Genomic DNA, 23,960 nt, shown 5'->3' with positions numbered 1-23,960 from the left:
CATTGGCCTGAAGTTAGTGGTGCGTCAACATGCTGCTCCGTTGCATGCTATCAGAATGTGCTATCTTTTTTCTTTTTTGTCTTTTTTCCTTTTCTTTTTTCTTCTTATTTATTTTCTTACTATTTTAACGATAATGTTCATTTGATCCTACTAAAAAATAATTTTTTGTGAGTAACTAATTTGTTTATAATGTCAAATTATTTGTTCCCTCTGCATATTAAATTGTTCTCCCATGTTGACTCATTTGTTCGCGATATTTATTTTTTATTATTTATCCTAACAATCAAATGTTTGCAAAGTTTAATGTTTCGTTTGTTAAACATCATTATTTGTTCGTTATATTTGAATTTTTGATTGTTTGTGTTTTAAAAATATTTGTTCCAAGTAGCCAAAATTAATTATTTAGTATAAAAAACATTTTTAAAAATATAACGCAAAAATTAGATAAGTGTGATCTTGTTGTGAAGATCTTATCATAAAAAATATAATGGTGCAATCAGAATTTAATTTGGATACACAGTTTAAGATCTATAGTTTTTTTAGTAGGAATTCTACTTGCATGTGGGTAATGTCATAATCTGTCCCCTTCTGTATGCATGCATCTACTATTCTATTTTCTTTTCGATCATAGTGGATCATAGTGCTGTTTGTAGCTAATTTGTTGGGTTGATGTCTGGTGGCCCATTTAGTACGCATAATTTCTTGGGGCGATTGTTCATCCAACCATCATCTCAAGCGATAGGTATGCGCTCCCCTCCGCTCCATCCCTTACGAAGACTTTTCGATTGTGCTTAGGATTTCAATTGCATGTCTACTCCAATCCTGTATTTTCCTATTCATTTATTTTTTTAATCCCATGTTCCATAGAGATCCTGAATGCAATGGTGATTAACTGATTACGTGTTCCCAGTTGTTGAGCAAGTTTCTCAGGGGCTCGCTGGTAGGAAGTGGTGGTGGTGGGAGATACAGCAACAGAGCGGAGGCTATGGGAGCGCCACCAGAGCTGCGTTGTAGGATGGGTGGTGGGGATGGGGCGCAGCATCTATTCACATGGCGGGCTCCGACTTTTTGGTGGCCCGGTGCGAAAAAAATAATGGAGGCCCCTATTCACCATAAAATATAAAAATTCAAATTTACAATCGGACATGACAAGCAGGTGGCGAATCGGCGATCTGTAAACAGTGACGGCGTCTCGCGAGGGAGTGAAGGAGGCACTGAAGCGTGTAGTTGGGCGGATATTGGAGAAGTTGTGGATTGGTCTTCCTCTCTATCAGCTCTACGCTCTATGTAAATCTGCAACTTGGCTTTGTTGGTATTTTTTTTATCCCCATGCAGCGCACGGCTTTATTCTTCCAACTAAACAGAGATGTTATGCCCAACAATACAGGTTACAAAATTTATGAGGGGATTATGGGCCTGTTTGGGATTATCTCTCACCTTAGCTTCAAATTATCCCTCATGCATCCAAACAGGTGGGATAATTTTGACCTAAAGTGATTGTCCCTCCCAAAATTCTTAACCCCTCTAAGAGGTGATAATGGGGCTATTTTTTTATGGACCCCATAAAAAATGTGAGTATGCACACACACCTAGACATGAGAATGAAAGAGAGGGTGGGCATTAGCTCATGGATCCAAACAATCTACCTTGAACTAATTCTTAGTCTACCAATTTAAGACTAAACATTAACTCTCAAAATTAGCCCTGGGCTAATGTTCCAAACAGGGCCCATGCCAAATACTTAGATGATCCGAGTCTCTTTCAACACCTAAATGAGCTAACTTATGAGCACAAGTGTTACTTATGACTTGACATGCCTCTTAACATAGCAATTTTTGGAGGCCCGGTGCGGTCGTCTGCACCCCCTCAGGGCCAGCCCTGTCTATTCATCACACGCTGCTTGCAGGCGGCGACTGTTCTCCTTCCTCCTAGAGCTCGAAGATGGCCACTGGGTTAGGGGAGGTGGGTTGCCGGGGCGCAGGTGGTCACCGGCAACCTTAGGGGGGGGGGGGTGAGGAGGGGGGCTGGCAGCAGTCGGTAGCGGGAACACCACCGACTGGGAGCCGCGCTTGACATTCGGTGCACTAAGGACTGGGCAGGAAGCTTAGGCTAGACGTGATTAGCGGCGGCGGAGGGCGGCGGAGGGCAGCGGTCGTGCTCGGGTCTTGCAATTGGAGGAATTCCAATCCCATATGCGAGGAATAGATGCCCCCAGGGTGGGTGGGAGGGGGAGGGGGGCATCTGGTCCTAATTCGGTTTTTAAAAATGAAAAAAATAGATATGTACTATTAAAAGATCTCAAAATTAAATATATACCATCGTGAACCACGTGTCATTAACTCATGTGAGCTCCACACGTCAGTGAGATAATGATGATATATATCTAATTTTGAGATCTTTTAATGGTACAGATTTAAATTTCCCTTTAAAATAATAATAGATTATAGAGGATGGTAGTGGAAGTTGCTGGAGCCGGGTGAGAGGTGGGGACAGCAGGGGCGTGTTGCCATGACGGTTTGGACATGAGGAAGACGAATCTGGAACATGCCCATAAAACATGGGGTGTGCACTGGGTGGGTCGGGTTGAAAGGAAGGAATGATATGGACGGTTAGATCTAGATCCAACCGCCATTAGATCTAGAAATGATGTTGTAGAGCCAATAATTAATTATGATAACATCCAATTCTGTCCAGATGAACGAAGTGGAAACGTAAAAGAAAAAAAAAGAGATAGCGACCATCTACAATTTCACATACCCAAACCATATACACACAAAGAAGAGAATTGGAATTGATGATTAGACTGAGATACCCGTGCTCTCTGGCCGCTTAACAATGCCGGCGTGACCGAGCAACGCCCAAAGCACGGTTATGAACTCGCCACCGCTGCGGAGCGACTTGGCGTGCGGCATCGCGTTCTCTGACGGCGCAAGGTAGAGGATGAGCTCCGCCCAGAATTCGGCAAGCACCTTCCACGTCAGCTCCTCGTCGGCGAGCTCCTCCACCAGCTGCCGCCCGAGCTTGGACGCCTTCTTCAGCGTCGCGTTCATGCTCCCGCCGAGGCACGTCGCCGCGCGCTCGTACCGCACCACTGGCCCGGCGCAGCGCGCGAGCACCCTCGTCACCTCCTCCACCACGCCCTCGTAGAGCTCCTCCGTCCAGACGCGGTGGTCCGGCAGGAGCCCCGGCTTCAGCGCCACCAGATAGGCGCAGTAACGGGACAGCCGCGTCGCAACGACCACCTGCTCGCTCTCCCCATCGCCGTCATTGTCACCGTCGTCGACTCTGCCACGAGCACCCTGGGAGCGCTTGAGCTCGGCGAGCCCGGTAGCGACATGCCACACGAGGATCTGCTCGGATAGGCTGCCCAGCTCCAGCTCAGCATTGTCTTCACCGGCGGCGCTTATGCGGCAAGCCCAGATGAGCTTGTCGGCCACGCCGTTGCGCTGCAAGGACAGCTCGCCGTTCACGAGCCTGCCCTGGTTTGTTCTCAGCGTCTCCACGACGGCACACTTCACCGCCGCCGGCACGACGACGGTCTCCTTGGCGATCCGGTCAACCTGCCGGGAGACGCAGCCGCAGTAGCAGAACCGGAGCTGCAGGATGGATATCTGGCAGAAGCGGTCGTCCCACTGTTGCATGGCCCGGAGGCGGAGCACGCGGCCGAGCTTCCGGCGCGCCCACGGCGACTTCCTCCACGACGGGCGTCGCGCGTACTCGCAGACGGTGGACACCTTGATCCAGTCGGAGCAGACGTAGCTGGCGATCTCCCACCCCTCGGTGAACACGATGACGACGATGAAGGAGACGGAGACGAGGACGTCGAGGCCGACGATGACGTGGAACACGGTGTCGTGGTCTTGCAGGTAGCTCCTGAGTTGCAGGTAGTCCACGGCGAGCGCCGTGCCGCGGTTCATCATGTCGTGCACGATGGCGCCGCCGGCGGCGAGGCAGCTGATCCACGTGGCCAGCACGAGGATCGCGTTGAGCACCGGGAACCACCAGCCGCTCGCGTAGAAGACGGAGAGCTTGGAGTAGAGGAAGTCGGCGAGGAAGGACAGCTCGGTCTCAACCACCTGGAACACCCGCTCGGGGCTCCCACTGAGGAGCCCGTCCTGCACGAACGCCATTGCACGGTGACAGCCGGCCTCAGCGAGTGGGCACCCGATGAACCGCCGGAGCTGAAGCTTGAACAGGGCAAAAGAGAGGCAGAGATCCTTGAGGTGCGGGCAAGAGGTGAGGAGCGGGTCGCCGGATGAGGAAAGCCGCCATATCCTGTCGACGGTGACGAGATGCCCATGCCCGCCGCCGTCAATGGACAGCGATGGCGGAGATGCCCGGTCAATGCGGTACCCCTGCGGCCTCGCCTCAATGTGGAGTTTGTCCTCACCCATCACAAAGTAAGGAGGCACCTTAACCTCGTCGCCGCCGCCTTCGCCTGCTTGAGCTTGCCCGTGGATTTGCTTCATATAGTCAGCGACGAGGTATGCGTTGAGACCGACGGCGAAGGAGTTCTTGGCGAGCTCGGCGGCGACGAGCCTGTGGATGAGCTTGAGGAGGCTGAGCACCCACAGCCAAAGGAGGACGCCGGTGAGCTGCGGGCTCCCGGCGGTGCCGCCGCTGTTGATGATAAGGAACGCTACCCACCCCATCCTGGCAAGCTGCTCGACCGAGGGCCGGAACTTGCTTCCGGTGGAGCCACCGCTGCTGATGTTCGAGGTGGAGGAGCGGGCGGTGTCAATGGTGTTGCGCAGGATCTGGAGGAAGACGGTCCAGGAGAGAAGGAGCGGCACGCGCGCGGCGTCCCACTTCGCCGCGGCGGAGACGGCGTAGGACACGAGCGGGAGGAAGAGGGTGGAGGCGGCCCAGACGAAGAGGCGGAGTGCCGGGTGGCCGGAGCGGCGGCGGTAGGAGCTGAGCACGACGAGGATGGCGAGGAGGACAATGCTGACGATGGCCGCCACCTCCATGAGGAGCAGATTGACGAGGCTGGAGGCCATGGCTATGCTTCCGGTCCACCGCGCAGTGGCAGCAATCAATGAGCAAATGGAGAGAGCAGAGGTGCTCAATCTGCAAAGCTATGGGCCGCAAGATGATGGCTTTGCTTCCTCCATGTAACTTGTGGTCTGTGCCAAAGTTGCATGACGATCAGGTGGATCACTGATCATGTCAGGAGAAGGTTGGACTACAAGTCAAGCTAAAGACACGATTCTCTGTATTGGCGGGTTCAGTCTAAGGTGGTGTTTGGTTGCAAAAAGTCTATGACTAATTTTAGTCCATGAACTAAAAACTTTAGTCCATTTCTGTTTGGTTCTATGGACTAAAAGGGACTGAAGGTCATTAAATAAGTGCACAAAGTACCATATTACCCATAATCTGCATGCATCCAAGAGATGAGGACCCGGAGTAGGGGGTGAAATAATAGGCCTCATGTAAGCTTTTAGTTCCAAAAAGCTCTTCAAGAGGGACTTCTATTTCTTTAGCCCCAACCATCAGTTTAGCCCCAAAAAATCCCTCCCATTTGGTTCTTTAGTCCCATAACTCCTAAGGACTTTTGCATAAGTCCCATAAACCAAACACCCTCTAATTAAGCCCGTTCAGAAGCAAAGCCATCACTTTTGTAAATGAAACGGCGAATGCATCCAGGTTGCATTGCATAGGCTGGGTACAACCGTTCTAGGTTGTGTTTGGTTGGGACGGAGCGGTTCCGTCCTCCGTTTGGTTCGTAGACATGTGAACGGAGACATACTAGCGAGCCAATATTCGCTCAATATCTGGGATGGACTCGCTCTGCAAAAAAACACCAAATGAGTCCATCCCAACTCAATGACATCTCTTCCTCTCTCACTTCTTTCCGGCATAATTCTTCTTCTCGCGATCCCTTGCTCATCGAGAGGGTAGCCTGGTCGGAGCCAGGCCCCGCAACTCGTGCCTACCCAGAGCACAGGCGTGTTGGGCAACGATAAGCCCATGCTCCAGCTCCTGCACCCGCGGGCGACGCATCTTCGATTTTAATTTGCGCAACGAATCTGGCGGCGGGGTGATGATTTAGGCTATGATAGACTAATTTGGGCTGCGGCCGATCGATTTAAGTGGTGATCAAGGAATCTGATGGCAGTGGCGCGACAAATCGGAAGATAATGTGATGAATCAGGCAGTGGCATGGACCAAATCAAGCGGTGGTAGACCCTTTCAGCGACCATGTTATTGTTGCTGCGGCGCTGGCAGAGGCCTAACTATAGCGGTGGAGCAGCTCTGCTGCGGTGGGTGACGGAGGTACATCCGGCAACCTCCTAGCCGAGTAGTTATCTCCCGACTATGTACCTACTCAGCTAGGACTACTCTGCATGACTACCCGGCAGACAGACACTCGACTGGACGTCGGAAGGTTCCTCCGAGGATCCGGATCAAGGCGTGGATATGGATTCCGGATATCTAGGGATCTCAACTGACCTGATTCCATGTAACAACCCGAGTAGATATCCTCCCTCACTTGTAACCCACGGCACCTGGCCTATAAAGGCGCCGTGAGGAGACCCATAGAAAACACATCTGATCATTCATTGTCGTCAAGCTCATACAATACACAAAACACAGGACGTAGGGTATTACGCTCCTGAGCGGCCCGAACCTATCTAAACCCTAGCGTCATCTCGCGACCATATAGCTTTTGGCTCTGGAATCCCCCTTCACCTACAAATCTACCGCCAGGCATACCCCTGGTGGACTTGCGGATAAGCAATCTGACAGTTGGCGCGCCAAGTAGGGGAGATTTCTGAGGAGTCCTTACAGCGAGTTCGATGGCATCAAGATCCGACCTCTTCTTCTCCACCAACTTCAGCATCTAGATGCAGGCCACCGCCGGATTCTCCTTCACCTTCGGTAGTTTCCCAGAAACTACGGTTCCCCGGAACCCACCCACCAGCCCCTCGAGCATCGAGAGCGACAACTCCACAAGCATCAGATCCGATCTGACGGCGCAAAGCTCCATCGTTCGTCGGGTTTCCGAACTCGATATTAATGATCCTCCGATCGTTCGCCCCAGGGCAACGCGTTGCCTTGTTATCTCCAATACCGATCTAATCTCCGGAATAGATCGCGTCACTAGATCCATCGCCGAGTGCATCCAACTCGGCAAGAGCGTGCTGGGTCATCCAGGCGACTCGGCCATCATACCACATGGGCTCCGCAACAACTCTGCGGTGTACTCGGATCAGGTCCGAGTACCTATGGGCAACCTGCGCATCACCGAGTTGGATCCGTCCGACTCGGAGCCGATCCGATCTAATTCGCCCTCACCCTCTGAGGCCGAATATCATGTCGCAGTCTTCACCCTCCCGCCCAACCGCAACAACCCTGACGGCCAGCGCCAGATCTCGGTCGTCTCGCTGGACTCCGAGTCCTTCGACGGCGAGGACGACCAACAGCGGGCAGAATGCCTTCACCGCAACTCTCTTCGCGCTGATCGTCGATCCAACGAGGAGGTCATCCGCCAAGGTGAAGAAGACCTCGAGAACACCTAGCGCCGCAACCCTAGGGTTGGGCAAAGGCGTGGATCTCCACCAAGGCCCAGGAACCTCGAAAATGAGTTCGTCCTGGATTACGACGGCCATGAAGTCTTAACCACGCCATCGGCCAACATGGCTGCTGTACTCTAGGTATTCGAGGGTCTTCCTCAAACTCCTGAGATTGCAAAGGCCCATGCTCGTCTCCACATTGCAGCAACTCAGGCTCAAGGCCTGAGGAAGGAGTACTCCAACTACCGGGCACAATCGAGCTCCAACCGCCCGGTACGCCCTCATCGCTGCGATGAAGAGGTCGACCAGCCGGATCTTCGCGCCCGCCTCGACCGCCGTGATCTTCGACCCCGCATCACCAACCATCATCACGAGCGAGACGCTGCCGGGCGGGAGCAACGTCGCTGCTACGACGAGGAGCACGGTGCACCCGGCGCCAACCACAACAACCGCGATCGTCAACCCCGCGGCAACGACTACAACTCGGCGGACGACCTCGATGGCTTCTCCGCCTTCTCCGACAAGTTGCGAACCATCCAGTGGCCCACGACCTTCAAGCCGGTCGGCATCATGAAATTCGATGGTGAATCCGACCCCAAGACGTGGGTGCGCACCTACGCCATCGCTGTCCAAGCTGCCAACGACAACAATGACATCATGGCGGCGTACTTCCCGGTGATGATGAGCTGCCAGACACTCAACTGGCTTGAATCTCTTCCTGCTGGCTCGATCAACAGCTGGCAGGACCTCTGCACCGACTTCATCCAGTACTACCAGGCAGCTAGCCCGGGTCCCAAAACCAGATGGGATCTGGGCAGCATCACCCAGCTTCCTTCTGAGTCCTTACGCGACTACATCAAAAGGTACTTTGCTAATCGTAACACGATTATGGAGGTTGATGACAGGGACGTGGTCTACCACTTTCACCAAGGCCTCCATAGTATCGAACTATGGTGGAAGACGTTCGAGAACAACCCCAAGACCGTCTTCGACATGATGGCCATCGTCAACAAACACGCCGACATGGAGGACGCCAAGCACACACACCGTTGCCATAAGGATCGCCGCGACCCCATCAATCGTCCTGTCCAAAGGGACGACGACTCGGTGCGTCCAGGAGGCGATCGTCCTCCACGACATGGCAAGAACCGCGACTGCGCTGAGTCATCCAAGGCTCGCGAGCGCAAAAGTGGCCCCTACAACACCGTCACTATCGCCGATCAGCCCCAGCAGCGCACCTCCCTCGACTAGGAGGAGCTCGACATGCTCCTTGACACCAAGTGCCCCTAGCACAAGGATGCCAACCACACAGCGCGTGAGTGCCGCGCCCTCTCCAACAATGTTGCCCCAGAAGAGCCCAAGCGACCCAGGCTCGACGACCGTGAAAGGCCGAGTAGCTCCAGAAGCTCCCGTGGCCGCGGCCGCAGAAACCGCTCACCCAGGCGAGACGAGGACAACGAGCAAGGCAACAGATCACCAGGCACCTTTCAGCAGGAGCAACAGGTGGTCAACATCATCTTCGGGGGCTCCAGCGCGCCGTCCTGCCTGCGCAGCATCAAGCTGCACAACCGCGATGTCAACTCGGTGTTCAGGCACCCGGTTGAGCCCCTGTTCTGGTCGGAGATCCCGATCACCTTCGACCGACGCGACCACTGGGTACATCTACCCAGGCCGGGTGCTTACCCCCTCGTGGTGAACCCGGTTATCCGCCAGATACGTCTGGCCAGGGTGCTCCTCGATGGAGGCAGCGCCCTCAACATCATCTTTGCCAAGACCCTGGAGGACATGGGCTTCGACATGACCAAGCTGGTCCCTGTTGGCATTTCTTAACGCAATCACTAGGAATGGTTAGTTCCCAGCAATGGCACCAAGAAACGCTGGGTCAGTCGCCCCACAGCAGTGACGCCATGGGGCGGCATGCGGTATGTCTTAACGATTACAGAAGGATCCGCAAGCGCACGGATATACCATTGTAGCATTTCACCCAGAAGTATTCAGGGTATCGTTATTTATATTTTCCCAAGGGATGGCTATGGTGTGTAAAGATGTTTACCAAATACATAACCATAACAATTATGAGATAAGGTGTGAACTGCTTATCATACAGGGGTAAGTTATAATAAAGATAATCGAGGGTAATGTGACACACACAAGATCAGCCAACTCTCATGAATAAAAAATAAACAAATACACCTAAAGTTAGTGGGAGCATAGGCAAACAAGATCCTAGTATACTATTCATGTCAGCAGAGAAGCTATGTTAGTCACATACTTAGAACTGCAGGTGCCGGGAAATTAGGGACATCGGGGAGAATGACCCGTTCTGGAGAACGTCCAGACCGTTTCATCTTTGCATGAACTCCTATACGAATACCCGAACATTGGGGAGTACACTAACCGAGAAGCAGCTTCCCAGCAGACCGACAGGGTTGTCACCACCTACGGTCTACCCCTGTCAAACCGTGGAGCACCGTCATATCCGAAGGATCCCATGTACCCGAGTCCCACGCTCGCATACGAGGTCACTACCCTAGCACCCCCGAGTCCCCAACCCTTCGGATGGACAGGTAAGACACTAAGGCAAGCCCGAAAGCACAATGAACCGATATCCTTACCCAGATCATCTGGTCTAAGTAAGCAACTAATACAACTTGAATAAGAACAGAACTTGGCTACGCAGGCTAAGAACAAAGCAAGATAACTAAGAACAAACTCTTTATGAATAGCATAATGATAGTCGGAATACAAAGCCATACTAGAGGCCAAGGATTGCTGTCCGACCCTGAGATGACTGGATTCGCTAAGGAATTGAAGTACTAGCCTAGCTCCACTACCCTAAAGAGTACAAGTCACAATGAGAGAGAGAGGCTTTTCCAAGTGGTGTGTGTGGTGAGAGTGGTGAGAGGCCCCTTAAATAGCTAGGAGAGGTCGGTTCCCGCCATCTCTATACATGGAAACATGCCAAACCACCTTCATGAGGATAGGATCAAGCTTCCCGCTAAAATGGACCTGGACGGGAGCTCGGCCTGGTTCGACCGAACCAGTGGGTCGGCCGGCCCCACTTCACCGCCTCTGGCCACCGTCTTTCTCAGGGTCACTTCTTGGTGGGTCCTGATGTCAGATGGTCGGTGCGGGGCTGGGTTGGTCGGTTTGGTCTGTCAGGTGGGCCTCTTTTGCTTGTGTTACGCAGGTTGAGATCTACTGTGGTTTCTTCTGCGTATTCTTCATGTTTTCTTCTTATTCCGGACTTGTGCTCCTGAAATCAATAATTCTCCAAAACAACTATGGAGCTAGGTTAGTGATACAAATATGTTAGTAAGAGGCATGGTTTTCCTTCTCTTGTGAGTATAGTTGACGATCATATTTTGCACTTAACGACCGTCAACAACACCCCCAAGCTAGCCTTTTGCTCGTCCCGAGCAAAACATGGCTGATGTTTGTTGATCAGGAGTTGCTGCGATGTTGCATTTCCAACTTAAACTTTAGGCACAACCGAATGCTTCTTACCTTGATTCTGAATAAGTTCGCCTTTTGTCCTCACCTCTTACCTTTACTCCTGTGGGTCTTTTAGATTCACCTCATCTTTGGCGGTTGAGAGTCAGAATGGTATCATAGAGTGCTTGTATTTCTCCCCTTAGTTCAACTGTCAATCTGGAGTTTTTATTAAGTTTTTCAAAAGAATTTTATAAAGTTCCTCGGATGATCTCTCGGATCGCTCGATGTATATAATTCCTTACCAAGGCTTTTTGTTGAGCCCTTTCTTACTCACCCTACCTCTAATGGTTGTTTTTGGTGAAGCTGTAGGTATGGAGGATTGAAGGTATACTTGCTTCTCATATTTTGCTAAGTCAAAGACAGGATCCGAAGGAGAAACGGGTCATAAACCTTGATCAAGATGTGCAAGTGTGTGGATATTTTTCCGTGGATGGTGTATGAACTCCTTAGTACGAACCATCTCTCTTTCTTTCTTTTGGATAGGGGCTATCCCTTTTTTTTCTCTTTTTTTTGACATGCCGAGGCATGTGGCATACCTTCTTTGGGTATGCATCTTTATTTTTTATTTTTGACATGCCGAGGTATGTGGCATACCTTCTTTGGGTATGCATCTTTTATTTCCTTTTATTTTTGCATAGCCCCATATCCTTGATGCAATTTTCAGAGATAGGTGTCATACATAAGCATGGAGTTTTATTTTGTGGATGGATAAGTGAAGTGCTTGCTCCTTGTGTAGAAGCATAACATATGGTGTGAACGTGTACATGATCTTGATCATGGGAGTATGAAATAAATCTCACTAAGGGTCACAATAATTTGACAAAGCTCAATGAGATAGCAAGTTGCATATGTGGATGGTTTGCAATGAGATCAACATATGGCTTTGGATAGAAATTTCAAATCATCGAGGAACTTTATTATATTTTTGTGTTTTTGAAATGAAATACTCCGGATATCAAGCATCACATAGGAAAGATCATAGCAACTCTATTAACCATATCATAGCTCACAACAACTTAGATTTGGATCATGCTTTTGCTACCCACAAGTTTCAAGATTAAGGTTTGAACTTAAAAGCTAACAAACCCAAAACTAGGTAGAGCACAAAGTTGTAACTAAGCATATGAAGGAAATTAACAGAGCAACTATTCATCATTTCAACAAGGAAAACTCACACCATGCTTACTACACATATTAAAGCAAAGAAATTATTTTTGGTTTTTCTAAGTTTTGCAGATTTCTTTTTTTAATTTTAATTATGCAAATTTTTATTTAGTTTCATGCAAGTTTTTGAAAGCGGTAAAGGATAGAGTTTGATACAAGTTACCTCTCATGGGGGTCCTCCCCCCAAGCTAGCTTTAGGCTTACTACTGTAGGTTGGGGTTGAACCCAGCCCAACGGTAGTAGGCCCTCCACTCCTCCTGAGTCTGCTGCAGTTGTCGCTCCAAGTTGTGGATCCTCTCGCCTATGTGTCGTTGCCAGTTTTGAGTTGACTCGATTTGCTGGCCTAGAGACTCATCGATGTTGGTGGTGCGCACATTTAGTTTGCCCATCTGTCGAGTTAGAGTGGCGAAACCTCTGGACGAGGCTGAAGGTTTGGCGGAGATCAGGGGTCCACTGGAGCTGGAACTAGTGGACCGGCGCCCGTGGGCCTGCCGTGCCCATTCTTCTGTACTTGCGCTGTGCCATGACGAACCACCCGCCTCATGGTGGTATGAGGTTTGAGTATGCTGAGGTGGTGTTGGCGTTTCTTCCCTTTTGGTCCTACTCCTTGTCATCCGCCAGGTAAATCAGAAGCACTATGCCTACGGCCCCCTTCTCGTTGAACGAGAGGGATGGTTAGCGAATGGCAATTATACAAATGAAAGTTTGCATTGGGCAGCGAAATCTCATTTGTATAGCCAATGAAGAAGAAAATCAAAGAGTCATCCGGACCTTTCTTAAGTGTGTGACCTTGAATCAAATAAGACTCGTCGATATACGCACGGTCACCCTCAATGAAGGGAATGGAATTCCCCTCTAAGGCACCGACACGTGTAGTGATATGAGTAATCAAAGAAGTACACTCAATAGGACCCGTCATCTTGAAATTCGAAAGTCATTGCTTAACCAAAGCTTGTGCGGGGGAGATTTTTATCTTGTTAACCATGGCATATAGAATGAGCATCTCATCGTTGTGCACGGGTCGGACATCATCTCTTGGAAAGAGAGTGATGGCTAACCACTTGTGCATCAAGCGAAGAGTTGGATTATGAATGTTATTGCACCGAGGTGCAAATCTGCCATGGACAACTTGACCCGAAATCTATCCCAAAAACTCATGATGATTAAAACCATGGCAAGCTTGCTCAAGAGAAATTGACCAGCGTTTGTTGAAATCAAGGTGCCTAGCAAAAGTTTTCCAAGTAAGCAAATATTCCTTCCCGAAAAGTCGAAAATAAACCCCATTTTCCACCTCCCGAAGAGTTCAAAGAAATTGGATGGTTGTGACACCTCAGGTGTCTATCATATTAGGACATAAGATAATGTGTAAATTTTGTGTTTATTTTTTTATAGTAAAAAATTTTCAATGCAAAATTAGGGGTATTTCTGTAATTTTGGAAAATTACAAGTCCCTTTTTGCAAAAGTTTTTAACTTAGGGAGCAAATTCAACTTTGATATTAGGACATAAGATAATGTGTAAATTTTGTGTTTATTTTTTTATAGTAAAAAATTTTCAATGCAAAATTAGGGGTATTTCTGTAATTTTGGAAAATTACAAGTCCCTTTTTGCAAAAGTTTTTAACTTAGGGAGCAAATTCAACTTTGTTAAGGGCCTTCCTGTAAAAATGTTAGTAATCATTACTTTGGCAACTTTATTGCAAATAAGCCCCAAACTTGTTGAATTTTGCCATCAAAAAGTATTTTTCTTTTACTAATTCAAGTTCTTTCAAACTTTTCAAAATATTTCAAAATCTTTTGATCTAATAAAAATTTGCACAACATGAAAGTTGTAGATCTTAAAAAACTGAACAACTTTCATTTTGGGCACTTTTCATTTGAGCCCTAGATCAGTGGAAAATTTTAGTTTACAATGAAGTCCCTGAACTTTTATGTATTTACAAAAGAACCCCTCCAACTCATCCCCTACCTCCAGCCCGCCGGTTTGGCACAGGGCCGCCGCCGTTTCCCCACCGCGGGAAGCCGACCCCGCTCCTGTTTGGTACCTCCACCGCCTCCACGCGTCGCCCTTAAGCACCCCAACCCTACCCCGCCGCCTCCACTGGCTCCCAGCATGCGCACCACGCCGCTCACCCACGCCACCTCACCGGCCCGCCGTGGTTCTGCCTCGCCGCCGCTGGATTCATTTCTGTGACGCACCTATCCTCTCCAGGAACGCTCTCTCATGCTCATCTCCTCCCCTTCGGGCTATAAATAGCCCCGTCCATCTCCAGTTCCGGCACCTCCGCCGCTTCTTCCCTTCCAACTCCGGTGAACCCCCTGGCCACCGTAGATCCGCCGCTCTGGACCCACTCCACTCACCCCAACCTCCCTTTTAGCTTTGCTGAACACCTGTGAAGCCTATCCGCACTTTCTGGCCGCTCTTCCCGCAACAGAACTCGCCGCCAACGAGTGCCATTGCCGCCACCCTCTACTTCGCCGCCGACGAGTCATTCCCGACCACCCCAGACCACCCCGACCACTCCACCAGGTCTACTTTTAGCCCCTCATGCTTCCTCCCTGCACTCCTCTCGCCGTCGACGACCCACGCCGCCGGGATCGGCCGGACTTTCCTTCCCCTGCCGCCGGCCATGGGTCAAGGACCCAATTGCTGTAACCTTTGTCTTTCTAGGGTCCTTTCTGCAAAAGTGCAAATCCCTTTTCTTTTTTTTTCTTTTTAAACAATGAACTTTCAAAATTCGTAGTAATTAGTAGAAAAATCAGAAAAATATAAAATAACTTTTGTTGTGTTCCTTTTAAATAGATCTATCATCTGGTGTGATGAGTTTGAAATATTTTCTTATGTATTTAAATCTAAAAATAGGATTAGTTTATAGACCTTTTTAATTGTATCTTTTATTCTGGAGCCATGTTTTCAATAAGCTTTGAGCATGTGTTGTTTGAAGCATGTCAAGCTTTACAAAATATTTCAAAACCCATTAGTGAACTCTAGTGGTGCTTTCAAAATTCCTTTTTGATGTCTTACTTATGTTCTTTAGAAATTCTTTTAAAAATCCTTTTTGATTAAAATAAAACCCCCTTTTTCATGTTATTTTATGAAATTCTTTGTGCTCCCTTTTACTCTATAAACAATTGCCTAGCAAAGTAAACCTTTTAAGTTTAATCTTAAATGTTTACTTTATTGGTTTTCAACTTTTAGTGAAGGAAAGCTATACTCAAGCACTTCACTAATTTCCAAATATTGCATTGCATATAGAAACAACCTCGTTAGCCGACGGAACGTACGAGCTTATCCAGGAACCAGACGGGGATTTCTCCGAAGCTTAGGCCAACAGTGTTGAATTAACTGAAGACCCGAACTTTGATTTGGAAGAACCAAAGTCCACTGACTTTATAGACTCTACCACAGGCAAGCCCCGGTACATAATCCTATTATTTTATACAACTTATTACTATTTACTTGTGCATTTAAGTTATTGGAGTTGATTGAAAACCCTAGATGCATATTCCTAGGTACCTATTGATTAAATACTAGAAGCAGAGTTCGACTAGATGCTATGCTAATAGGACCGGTAAAAGTCGAGTGATTTCCTATCACTCGCGAGCTTGTAGGAGTTGATTGTTTACTTTCTTACAATCACTATAAGGATCATGGACAGATTTGGTTACAAGCTTCTTATTGAAATCCGTTTGTGTTGATAAACTTGTTAAGGCCGCAGTGTGTGGTAGTGTTGATTAAGCATTTGAAAGTACTAGCCACATGCCGTAAATATGGTACGCGGCAAGCCTAGTAACCAATCGGCCCGGCAAATGGACATACCCCCACTCTCTCTTAGGGATAGGATGAATAAAATGGGTGAGGGATGAGGTTGGTGCTCTATTAAAAACTGTAGCGCTACAACTACGAATATGAGGGATGAGGTGCGGTGCCCTATAGTCGGGGAGAGTGGCACTGATCCACGAACCGGAATGAAAGACCAAAGGTTGCTTGGGAGTGACTCAACAGTACTCCAAGCGTGTGTGTTAGGTTTACCTTGCAAGGATTAAAAATTCGGTTCGAACTGTTCCGCTTCTCACGGATATTGAGACTGCTTAATCTCTTTGCCACATAGAGTAAGAAGTGAAACAAAGATGATACTCAATATTATTGAATGCAAATAATTTGTCTACCATTCTTGTATAGATAGGTGCAAACCTAGAAGAATTAGTGGAACTAGAACCTGAAAGCTAAAATTTGAAATTAAGGACTTACTCTTTGTTGCTTTTTAGCAAAAGAAACCCCAGAACCTTTATAAGCCTGGCACGTCTAGTTAAAGGGATATTTTATACCCTTAGACGGGTCAGTCTTGCTGAGTATATATTAGTATACTCAGTCTTGCTTGTGACCTTGTTTTCAGGAATAACTTTGGAAGACCCAAATACTAGTGTGACTTGGCCTAGTGTCCTACCTCCTGGCTGGTCTATGGAATGGGAACCATCTTCGACTAGCAATAACTCAGCTGAATGATGTCATGTTTGGGCTTACCATGACATCTACCCTACGATGTTGGTGTATAGTCATGTTTTACCTTTCTGCTGTAGAACTTCTCTTTTATACTTAGTTTCTATAAAACCTTTTTAATGTTTCCTTAGAATAAGTTGTAAAAGCTAGAACTTCAACTTTCTAGCTCCAACTCTGATGTAAATTACACCCTTATCCATATGATGTGAAATTTTATGGAATTGTTGTATCTCTGACTCGCCTTCGTGCGGGATGTATACTTGTGTTACGATCCGATATTTAGTGGTTTCATCGGGATGTTATCCGACAGACCAATGATTATACCGGCTGAAGTGCTTTTAGATATTTAGTGCACTCGAACTGGTGTAATTCAAATTGGTTCTGCCACAATGCTGAGGAGCCGAAAACCGTACTCCTCAATGGGAGTGAAGTTGCCCCATCCAATTGCATGCCAAACATTAGTGAAGTCTTCGTACATACCTATTTTGAGTAGGAGTTCCGGATCGAAGGCTCGGGTGTGGACGAAGCTTCGATCCTTGATGATGGCGCATGCTTGTCGCTCATGGGTGTCGAGCAAGTCGAGGTAGGGAGCGTCATCTTCATCAATTTCCATAGCCTCGGCTTGCGGCTCGGCTTGCACCTCTTCGTATTGTTCTTCTTGTTCATCTTGTTTGTAGTCCATCGTGGTCGGTGTTGGTGTTGGTTCGGGGGAATGGCAAGAGCTTGACTAACCCCGCGAACGGGATGAGCCTAACCTCGTCACCCTCTTGATGGCTCCGGTTATCTTCCGACCTGCACCCTCCATGCTTGCAACAAGAGCGAACAAGAACGAACGAGAACAACTCAATTCGGGTTACGTTAGTGAAATGAAAATGAAACTCTTACCCGAATGTTGTTCCTCCAAGTGTGTAAACAATCTTGCAGCAAAGAAATGAGAGAGAGAGTTTTCTTGCAATCAAACTTGAGCCAAAATCCAATGAAAACCCGAGAGCAAAGTTTGAGAGGGAGTGAGTGAATGACAGTTGAGTGGGAGAGCTCAACACCCACCTCTCAGCCTCTATTTATAGAGAGAATGGCCGGGCACCGTTGGGAGGAGCTGGGCACAACGGCTAGTAGTCATTGGAGAAAGCTGGCAGTGAGCCATTGGAAGGTGGGTTCGACCGACACAGTGGTTCGGCCGGACCCACCCTGGGCCCACTGGCTGACAGCCAGGGCCCAGGTGCTCCCAAACGGTAATAAGCTTTGAGAACTTGAGTGTCAGGCCAAACTTTGCCTCGAAAGATTTTCAAAAGTATTTTTCTTCAAAGGATTTCAATGCTCAGAAAATATTTTTTTGGATTTTTGTAAAAATAGAAAAGGTGCTAGAAAAGATTCTAGCATGCAGTGGTGTTTTGAAAATTCAAATATGCAGTGGAAAAATTTCAAAAGTCAAGAAAAGCAAATTTGGCGAAAAATTAAATATGAGATAAGTACCGATTTACCTTCGGCTAGGGCTCGTCGTTTTGAGTCTGACGAGCGGGACCTTTCTCCTGTACTAACTTACCATTGTTCGGCTCGTCCTGGAGAAGTGGACGAGGACGAACTCTCAACCTTACGCCACACCTTCTTTGATCGTCTTCTTTTGGATCGGGTCGTCGTAGGTTCTTTAGGCTGGGGTTCGGGTGAACCCCAGAGCGCTTGCCCTTCACTGTCTTGTTGTATCATGAAGCGCTGCTCTTCCCTTTGCTTGAACCTGAAAAAAATGTCCTCCTTTCCGATGTGGAAACGGATTTCTCCCCTTCCGACGTTGATTCTTGCCTTGGCGGACCTTAGGAAGGGTCGACCAAGTACAAGGTCGACTCCAAGGTCGCCTTCCATATCCATTACCACAAAATCGACAATGATGAAGGAATCTCGTACTCGTACGAAGACGTGTTCGGCTATCCCTTCGGGATACCGAATTGTCGAATCTGCAAGCTGTACAAGCATAGTTGTGGGGGAAAGAGCAGGATAATCAAGTTCTTCGTATATTACCTTGGGCATTATATTTACGCTTGCCCCCAGATCGCATAGACATTGCTCGAAGTGTTTGACGTAGATCGAGCAGCTGATCATGGGGACCCATGGATCCTTTTGTACAGCTGCCACCATGCCATCCCAAACGTCGTTCCTTGGGGGATTATTCCTACCTGCATGGTTAGTATGTGGGGCCCACCGGGGAAGGTTGCCCCACCCGGTAGACACCATGTTTGCGGTTTCAACGGAAGATTCGGGTTGCCCCGGTATCTTCCCAGACTCAGCAGCAGGTACGGCAGCAGCAATTAGAACCAACTGTGTTTCTATCATTTTGTTGAAACTTAACTGATTTTTCAAGGCAGAAGAAAGAGTTTCAACTTTTGCATTTATATTTTCCAAAACTTTGTCATTGGCAACAAGCTTTTTATTTAAAGATTCATTAATTTTAGCCTGGCCAAAGACAAGGTCTCTCAAGGAGGGTTGGTTCGAATTAAAAATCGAATTGAAATTGGAGTTGAAATTGTTACCTCCCCCTTGGAATGGTGGGCGTGCTTGACCCCACCCTTGGCCTCCTTGTGGACGGAACCCGTTGTTGTTGTTGATGTAGGCCGCATCTTCACAGGTCTCGGGGCAGTCATTTCCCGAGTGTCCATCATTACCACAAACCTCGCACGTCATGTTCGAGTTCAAAGCTTGGGCGTAGTTGTTCCTGTGCTCTTTAAATTCCGCCCTTTCTTGAAGATGTTTGAGTAGAAGGTCCATCTTGGCGACAAGCATATCCGTCTCCTTGACGGTATGCATACCACTTTTGGTTCGGGGCTGGGAACGCTCCTCGTTCCAGCTGTGATTAGTGACCATCTTCTCGATTAAGGCTTTAGCATTGGCAATGGTGAGATCGAGATGGGCCCTCCAGCAGCAGCGTCTAAGTGGGCTCTTGATGTTGTCGTTAGCCCATAATAGAAGCTTTGGAGTACGAGCCACTCGCCCATCCCATGATGAGGACATGCGAGTATATATTCTTGGAGTCTCTCCCAAGCTTTCGGGATGGATTCCATCCCTATCTGCTGGAAACTTGAAATCCTTCCTCACAAGGCATTTGTTTTGCCTAGCGGGAAGAACTTGGCGAGGAACGCTACGAAACATTTGTCCCACGTGTTGACAGCTTCAGTATTCTGATAAAACCATTGTTTCACTTTCCCCATGAGGGAGAAAGGAAACAAGCGAAGCCTGATGATGTCAGCCATAATGCCCCATATGGTTACGGTCTTGCAGAGCTCCAGAAAGTTCTGGAGATGGGCGTTGGCGTCCTCGTTTGGCTTGCCACAGAATGGGCTAGCCTGCACCATGTTTATGAGGCTGGACTTCAGCTCGAAGTTCACATCCCCAACATCAGCGTTGGGTCCAGTCGCCACATTGGCGGCTGAGGGGACGGAGAAGTCACGGAGAGTCTTCTCAGCCATGGGTTCGGTTGTTGTTGCTGGTGCCTGAAAAGCTAGCTCGCTTGTCGACAACAAGAGCTGAGGAGGGACGATGTGAGGTCGGACCCTTCTCATGAGCTTCTCGGGATTTTAAACAAAGTTTGTCGACAAGAAGAACCTAGTCATACACTACCCAGTTTTCATCCAATCAGGAGAAAACAAAAGATGATATCAGCCTGTATGAGCAGTAGTTACCTATTATTCACAATGCCATGTTTATGCATTAATAAAGATCTTTTACACCTAGTGCCATCCCCGGCAACGGTGCCAGAAATGCTTGTTGGCATTTCTTAACACAATCACTAGGAATGGTTAGTTCCCAGCAATGGCGCCAAGAAACGCTGGGTCAGTCGCCCCACAGCGGTGACGCCATGGGGCGACGTGCGGTATGTCTTAATAATTACAGAAAGATCCGCAAGCGCACGGATATACCATTGTAGCATTTCACCCGGAAGTATTCAGGGTATTGTTATTTGTATTTTCCCAAGGGATGGCTATGGTGTGTAAAGATGTTTACCAAATACATAACCATAACAATTATGAGATAAGGTGTGAACTGCTGATCATATAGGGGTAAGTGATAATAAAGATAATCTAGGGTAATGCGACACACACAAGATCAGCCAACTCTCATGAATAAAGAATAAAGAAATACACCTAAGGTTAGTGGGAGCATAGGCAAACAAGATCCTAGTATACTATTCATGTCAGCAGAGAAGCTATATTAGTCACACACTTAGAACTGCAGGTGCCGGGAAATTAGGGACATTGGGGAGAATGACCCGTTCTGGAGAATGTCCAGACCGTTTCATCTTTGCATGAACTCCTATACGAATACCTGAACATCGGGGAGTACACTAACCGAGAAGCAGCTTCCCAGCGGACCGACAGGGCTGTCACCACCTGCGGTCTACCCCAGTCAAACCGTGGAGAACTGTCATATCCGAAGGATCCCGCATACCCGAGCCCCATGCTCGCATGCGAGGTCACTACCATAGCACCCCCGGATCCCCCACCCTTCGGATGGACAGGTAAGACACTAAGGCAAGCCCGAAAGCACAATGAACCGATATCCTTACCCAGATCATCTGGTCTAAGCAAGCAACTAATACAACTTGAATAAGAACATAACTTGGCTACGCAGGCTAAGAATATAGCAAGATAACCAAGAACAAACTCTTTATGAATAGCATAATGATAGTCGGAATACAAAGCCATACTAGAGGCCGAGGATTGCTCTCCGACCCCGAAACGACTGGATTCGCTAAGGAATTGAAGTACTAGCCTAGCTCCACTACCCTAAAGAGTACAAGTCACAATGAGAGAGAGAAAGAGGCTTTTCCAAGTGGTGTGTGTGGTGAGAGTGGTGAGAGGCCCCTTAAATAGCTAGGAGAGGTCGGTTCCCGCCATCTCTATACATGGAAACATGCCAAATCATCTTCAGGAGGATAGGATCAAGCTTCCCGCCAAAATGCACCTGGAAGGGAGCTCGGCCTGGTTTGGCCGAACCAGTGGGTCGGCCGGCCCCACTTCACCACCTCTGGTCACCGTCTTTCTCTGGGTCACTTCTTGGTGGGTCCTGATGTCAGATGGTCGGTGCCGGAGCTTGGTTGGTCGGTTTGGTCTGTCAGGTGGGCCTCTTTTGCTTGTGTTACGCAGGCTGAGATCTTCTGTGGTTTCTTCTGCATATTCTTCATGTTTTCTTCTTATTCCGGACTTGTGCTCCTGAAATCAATAATTCTCCAAAACAACTATGGAGCTAGGTTAGTGATACAAATATGTTAGTAAGAGACATAGTTTTCCTTCTCTTGTGAGTATAGTTTACGGTCATATTTTGCACTTAATGACCGTCAACAGTCCCCTCGGACCAGGCGTTCTACGGCATTATCCCGGGTGCTAGCTCGACTCCGGTCGGTAAGGTCACCCTTCCGGTCACCTTCGGCACTCGGGACAACTACAGAACCGAGTCCATCATCTTTGAGGTGGCGTCATTCGAGAAATCCTACCACGTCATACTTGGGAGACCAGCTCTCGCCAAGTTCATGGCAATCCCAAATCACACGTATCTTCTCCTGAAGATGCCGGCTCCGAATAGAGTCCTCTCCATCCGTGGCGACATCCAGACGTCTCACTCCTACGAGACAAAGAATATCAACACCGCCGAAGCCATGGAGAGTGTTATGTATTTTAGAGTCATGAATAAATCCGCAAGCGCACGGATACCATTGTAGCTTTCACCTCAGAGTATTCGAAAGGTTATCGAATCCACAGGGAATGTGTGCGCACTCTCTTCTATTCTAATCGATCCAAGGACACACCAAGATAGGTAGAAGGGTAGAGAGTATTCCTAAGATAGTGCTACTGCTGAGTTAAAGGTCGATCTCTCGGGCACAATACTCGCTTCGGGCACCAGCTTACAACTGGTCTGCCAGTCGACTCCGGCCAACAGCTCTATGCTATATTCGAACGTGGAGAATTACGAAGGACCAATAGGGCTGTCACCACCTACGGCCTACCTCTAACAAACCGTGGGATATAAGGCAAACGAAGGATAACCCCTAGCCTAGACACCATGTATACGCTATTGATTACTACTGCAGTCTAACTACGTATGTCGACCCATAGCAAACTATAGCACTCTGTACGAATACAGAGCGATGAACCCGCGAGTAAGAGAACTGATCTCACTCAACTACAAGCACTACTAGCATCTACTATACCAAGTAAAATACTAAAGATAGAAACCACGAATACTTACTAGATACCGAAGAATGTAGCAGCATCCGTAGAGGTACAAGCTGGGACCAGAGAGCCGACACTCCAGCACTTCTCCCGAACTACTCTCTCACTCTCGTAGAGGTACAAAATGGAGAAGAGCGCCGAAGACCGGTGTCCCTCCTAAGTATCTCTACCCTCTCCCTACTCTAAGACAACTCTAAACCAAAGAGGAGGCTTGGATGAGCACTTGGTGGATGTGAACTCCAACTTGGTGGTGTATCCTCATTTGGAACCCCTCCCTTCATATATATAGGAGGGAGCCACGGGTAGCACGGCGTCCTTCAGTAGCTAATCCTCCAAGAACTGACATAGGGGACCTATGAGGAGGCGACACGTGGCTTGGATGAGGCAGTGGGGCCCACGGGCCAGGTCGGCCGACCTGTAGGTCGGTCGGCCTGCCCGAGGCTCCAACCGTCCCCAGCTTCATCCAGCAGGCTGTCCTGGGCCTCCTTGTCCTAACCCCATGGGTCTTGGCCTGTCCTAAGCTGGTTTGCTTGGGTGCATGGGCTTGTTTTGATCCAATTCAACCTGACTCGTGTTCTCTGATTGGTTGCGCATTTTGCCTTGATCTGTGGAGTGTGTTTTCCTGCTCATGAAGTGTGTTTTCACCCTTATTTCACCTGCATACAAATAATTACCAACACTCGTGGAAATGGTCAGTAATAAACCTCTACCACTATGTTGATGTTTGCATTTCATGTGTTTATGCAGGAGTTGACGGCCTAAATTTGGTACTTAAGAGCCGTCAACAACTCCCCCACACTTAGCCTTTGCGCGTACTCGAGTAAAACAGAAAGGACTAAGGTGAAACATGAATTCCAAAGGTATGAAGCAAGCATAAGAGATATTCCAAACCATACCTTGCACTTGTGAACTTTGAAGTGCCTATCATGCCATCTTGGGTAGTTGAGGAATGGAATGGTCGCGAATCAAATCACTTCTCCTCATGTCAAGTAGCTTGGAGTTTTTCAATAAGTTTTCAAAACAAACCTTACTTAGCTCCTCATTTGATTCTCTCGGATCACTCAATGTGT

The 23,960-nt window shown here is 48.3% G+C and overlaps 1 protein-coding gene and 1 non-coding gene across 2 annotated transcripts; one reads left to right on the top strand and one right to left on the bottom strand.

The window, feature by feature from the left end:
* Nucleotides 1–2,666: 2,666 nt before the first annotated feature.
* LOC120706947 lies at nt 2,667–5,267 on the bottom strand. The gene has a single exon (XM_039991708.1). The coding sequence runs from the start codon at nt 4,998–5,000 to the stop codon at nt 2,799–2,801; it is 2,202 nt and encodes a 733-aa protein (XP_039847642.1). The 5' UTR covers nt 5,001–5,267; the 3' UTR covers nt 2,667–2,798.
* Nucleotides 5,268–19,657: 14,390 nt separating this feature from the next.
* LOC120710953 lies at nt 19,658–19,765 on the top strand. Its single transcript, XR_005690120.1, has one exon. It is a non-coding gene; the product is annotated as a small nucleolar RNA R71 (small nucleolar RNA).
* The last annotated feature ends 4,195 nt before the right edge of the window (nt 19,766–23,960 follow it).

Source organism: Panicum virgatum, chromosome 5K (assembly GCF_016808335.1).
Source record: "Panicum virgatum strain AP13 chromosome 5K, P.virgatum_v5, whole genome shotgun sequence".
Taxonomy (NCBI): domain Eukaryota; kingdom Viridiplantae; phylum Streptophyta; class Magnoliopsida; order Poales; family Poaceae; genus Panicum; species Panicum virgatum.
Note: the sequence above shows the minus strand (reverse complement) of the source record. Positions and strands in the feature narration are given on the sequence as shown.

Excerpts from the sequence above, each read along its gene's own strand:
- LOC120706947 (XM_039991708.1), bottom strand. The coding sequence starts at position 5,000 with ATGGCCTCCAGCCTCGTCAATCTGCTCCTCATGGAGGTGGCGGCCATC.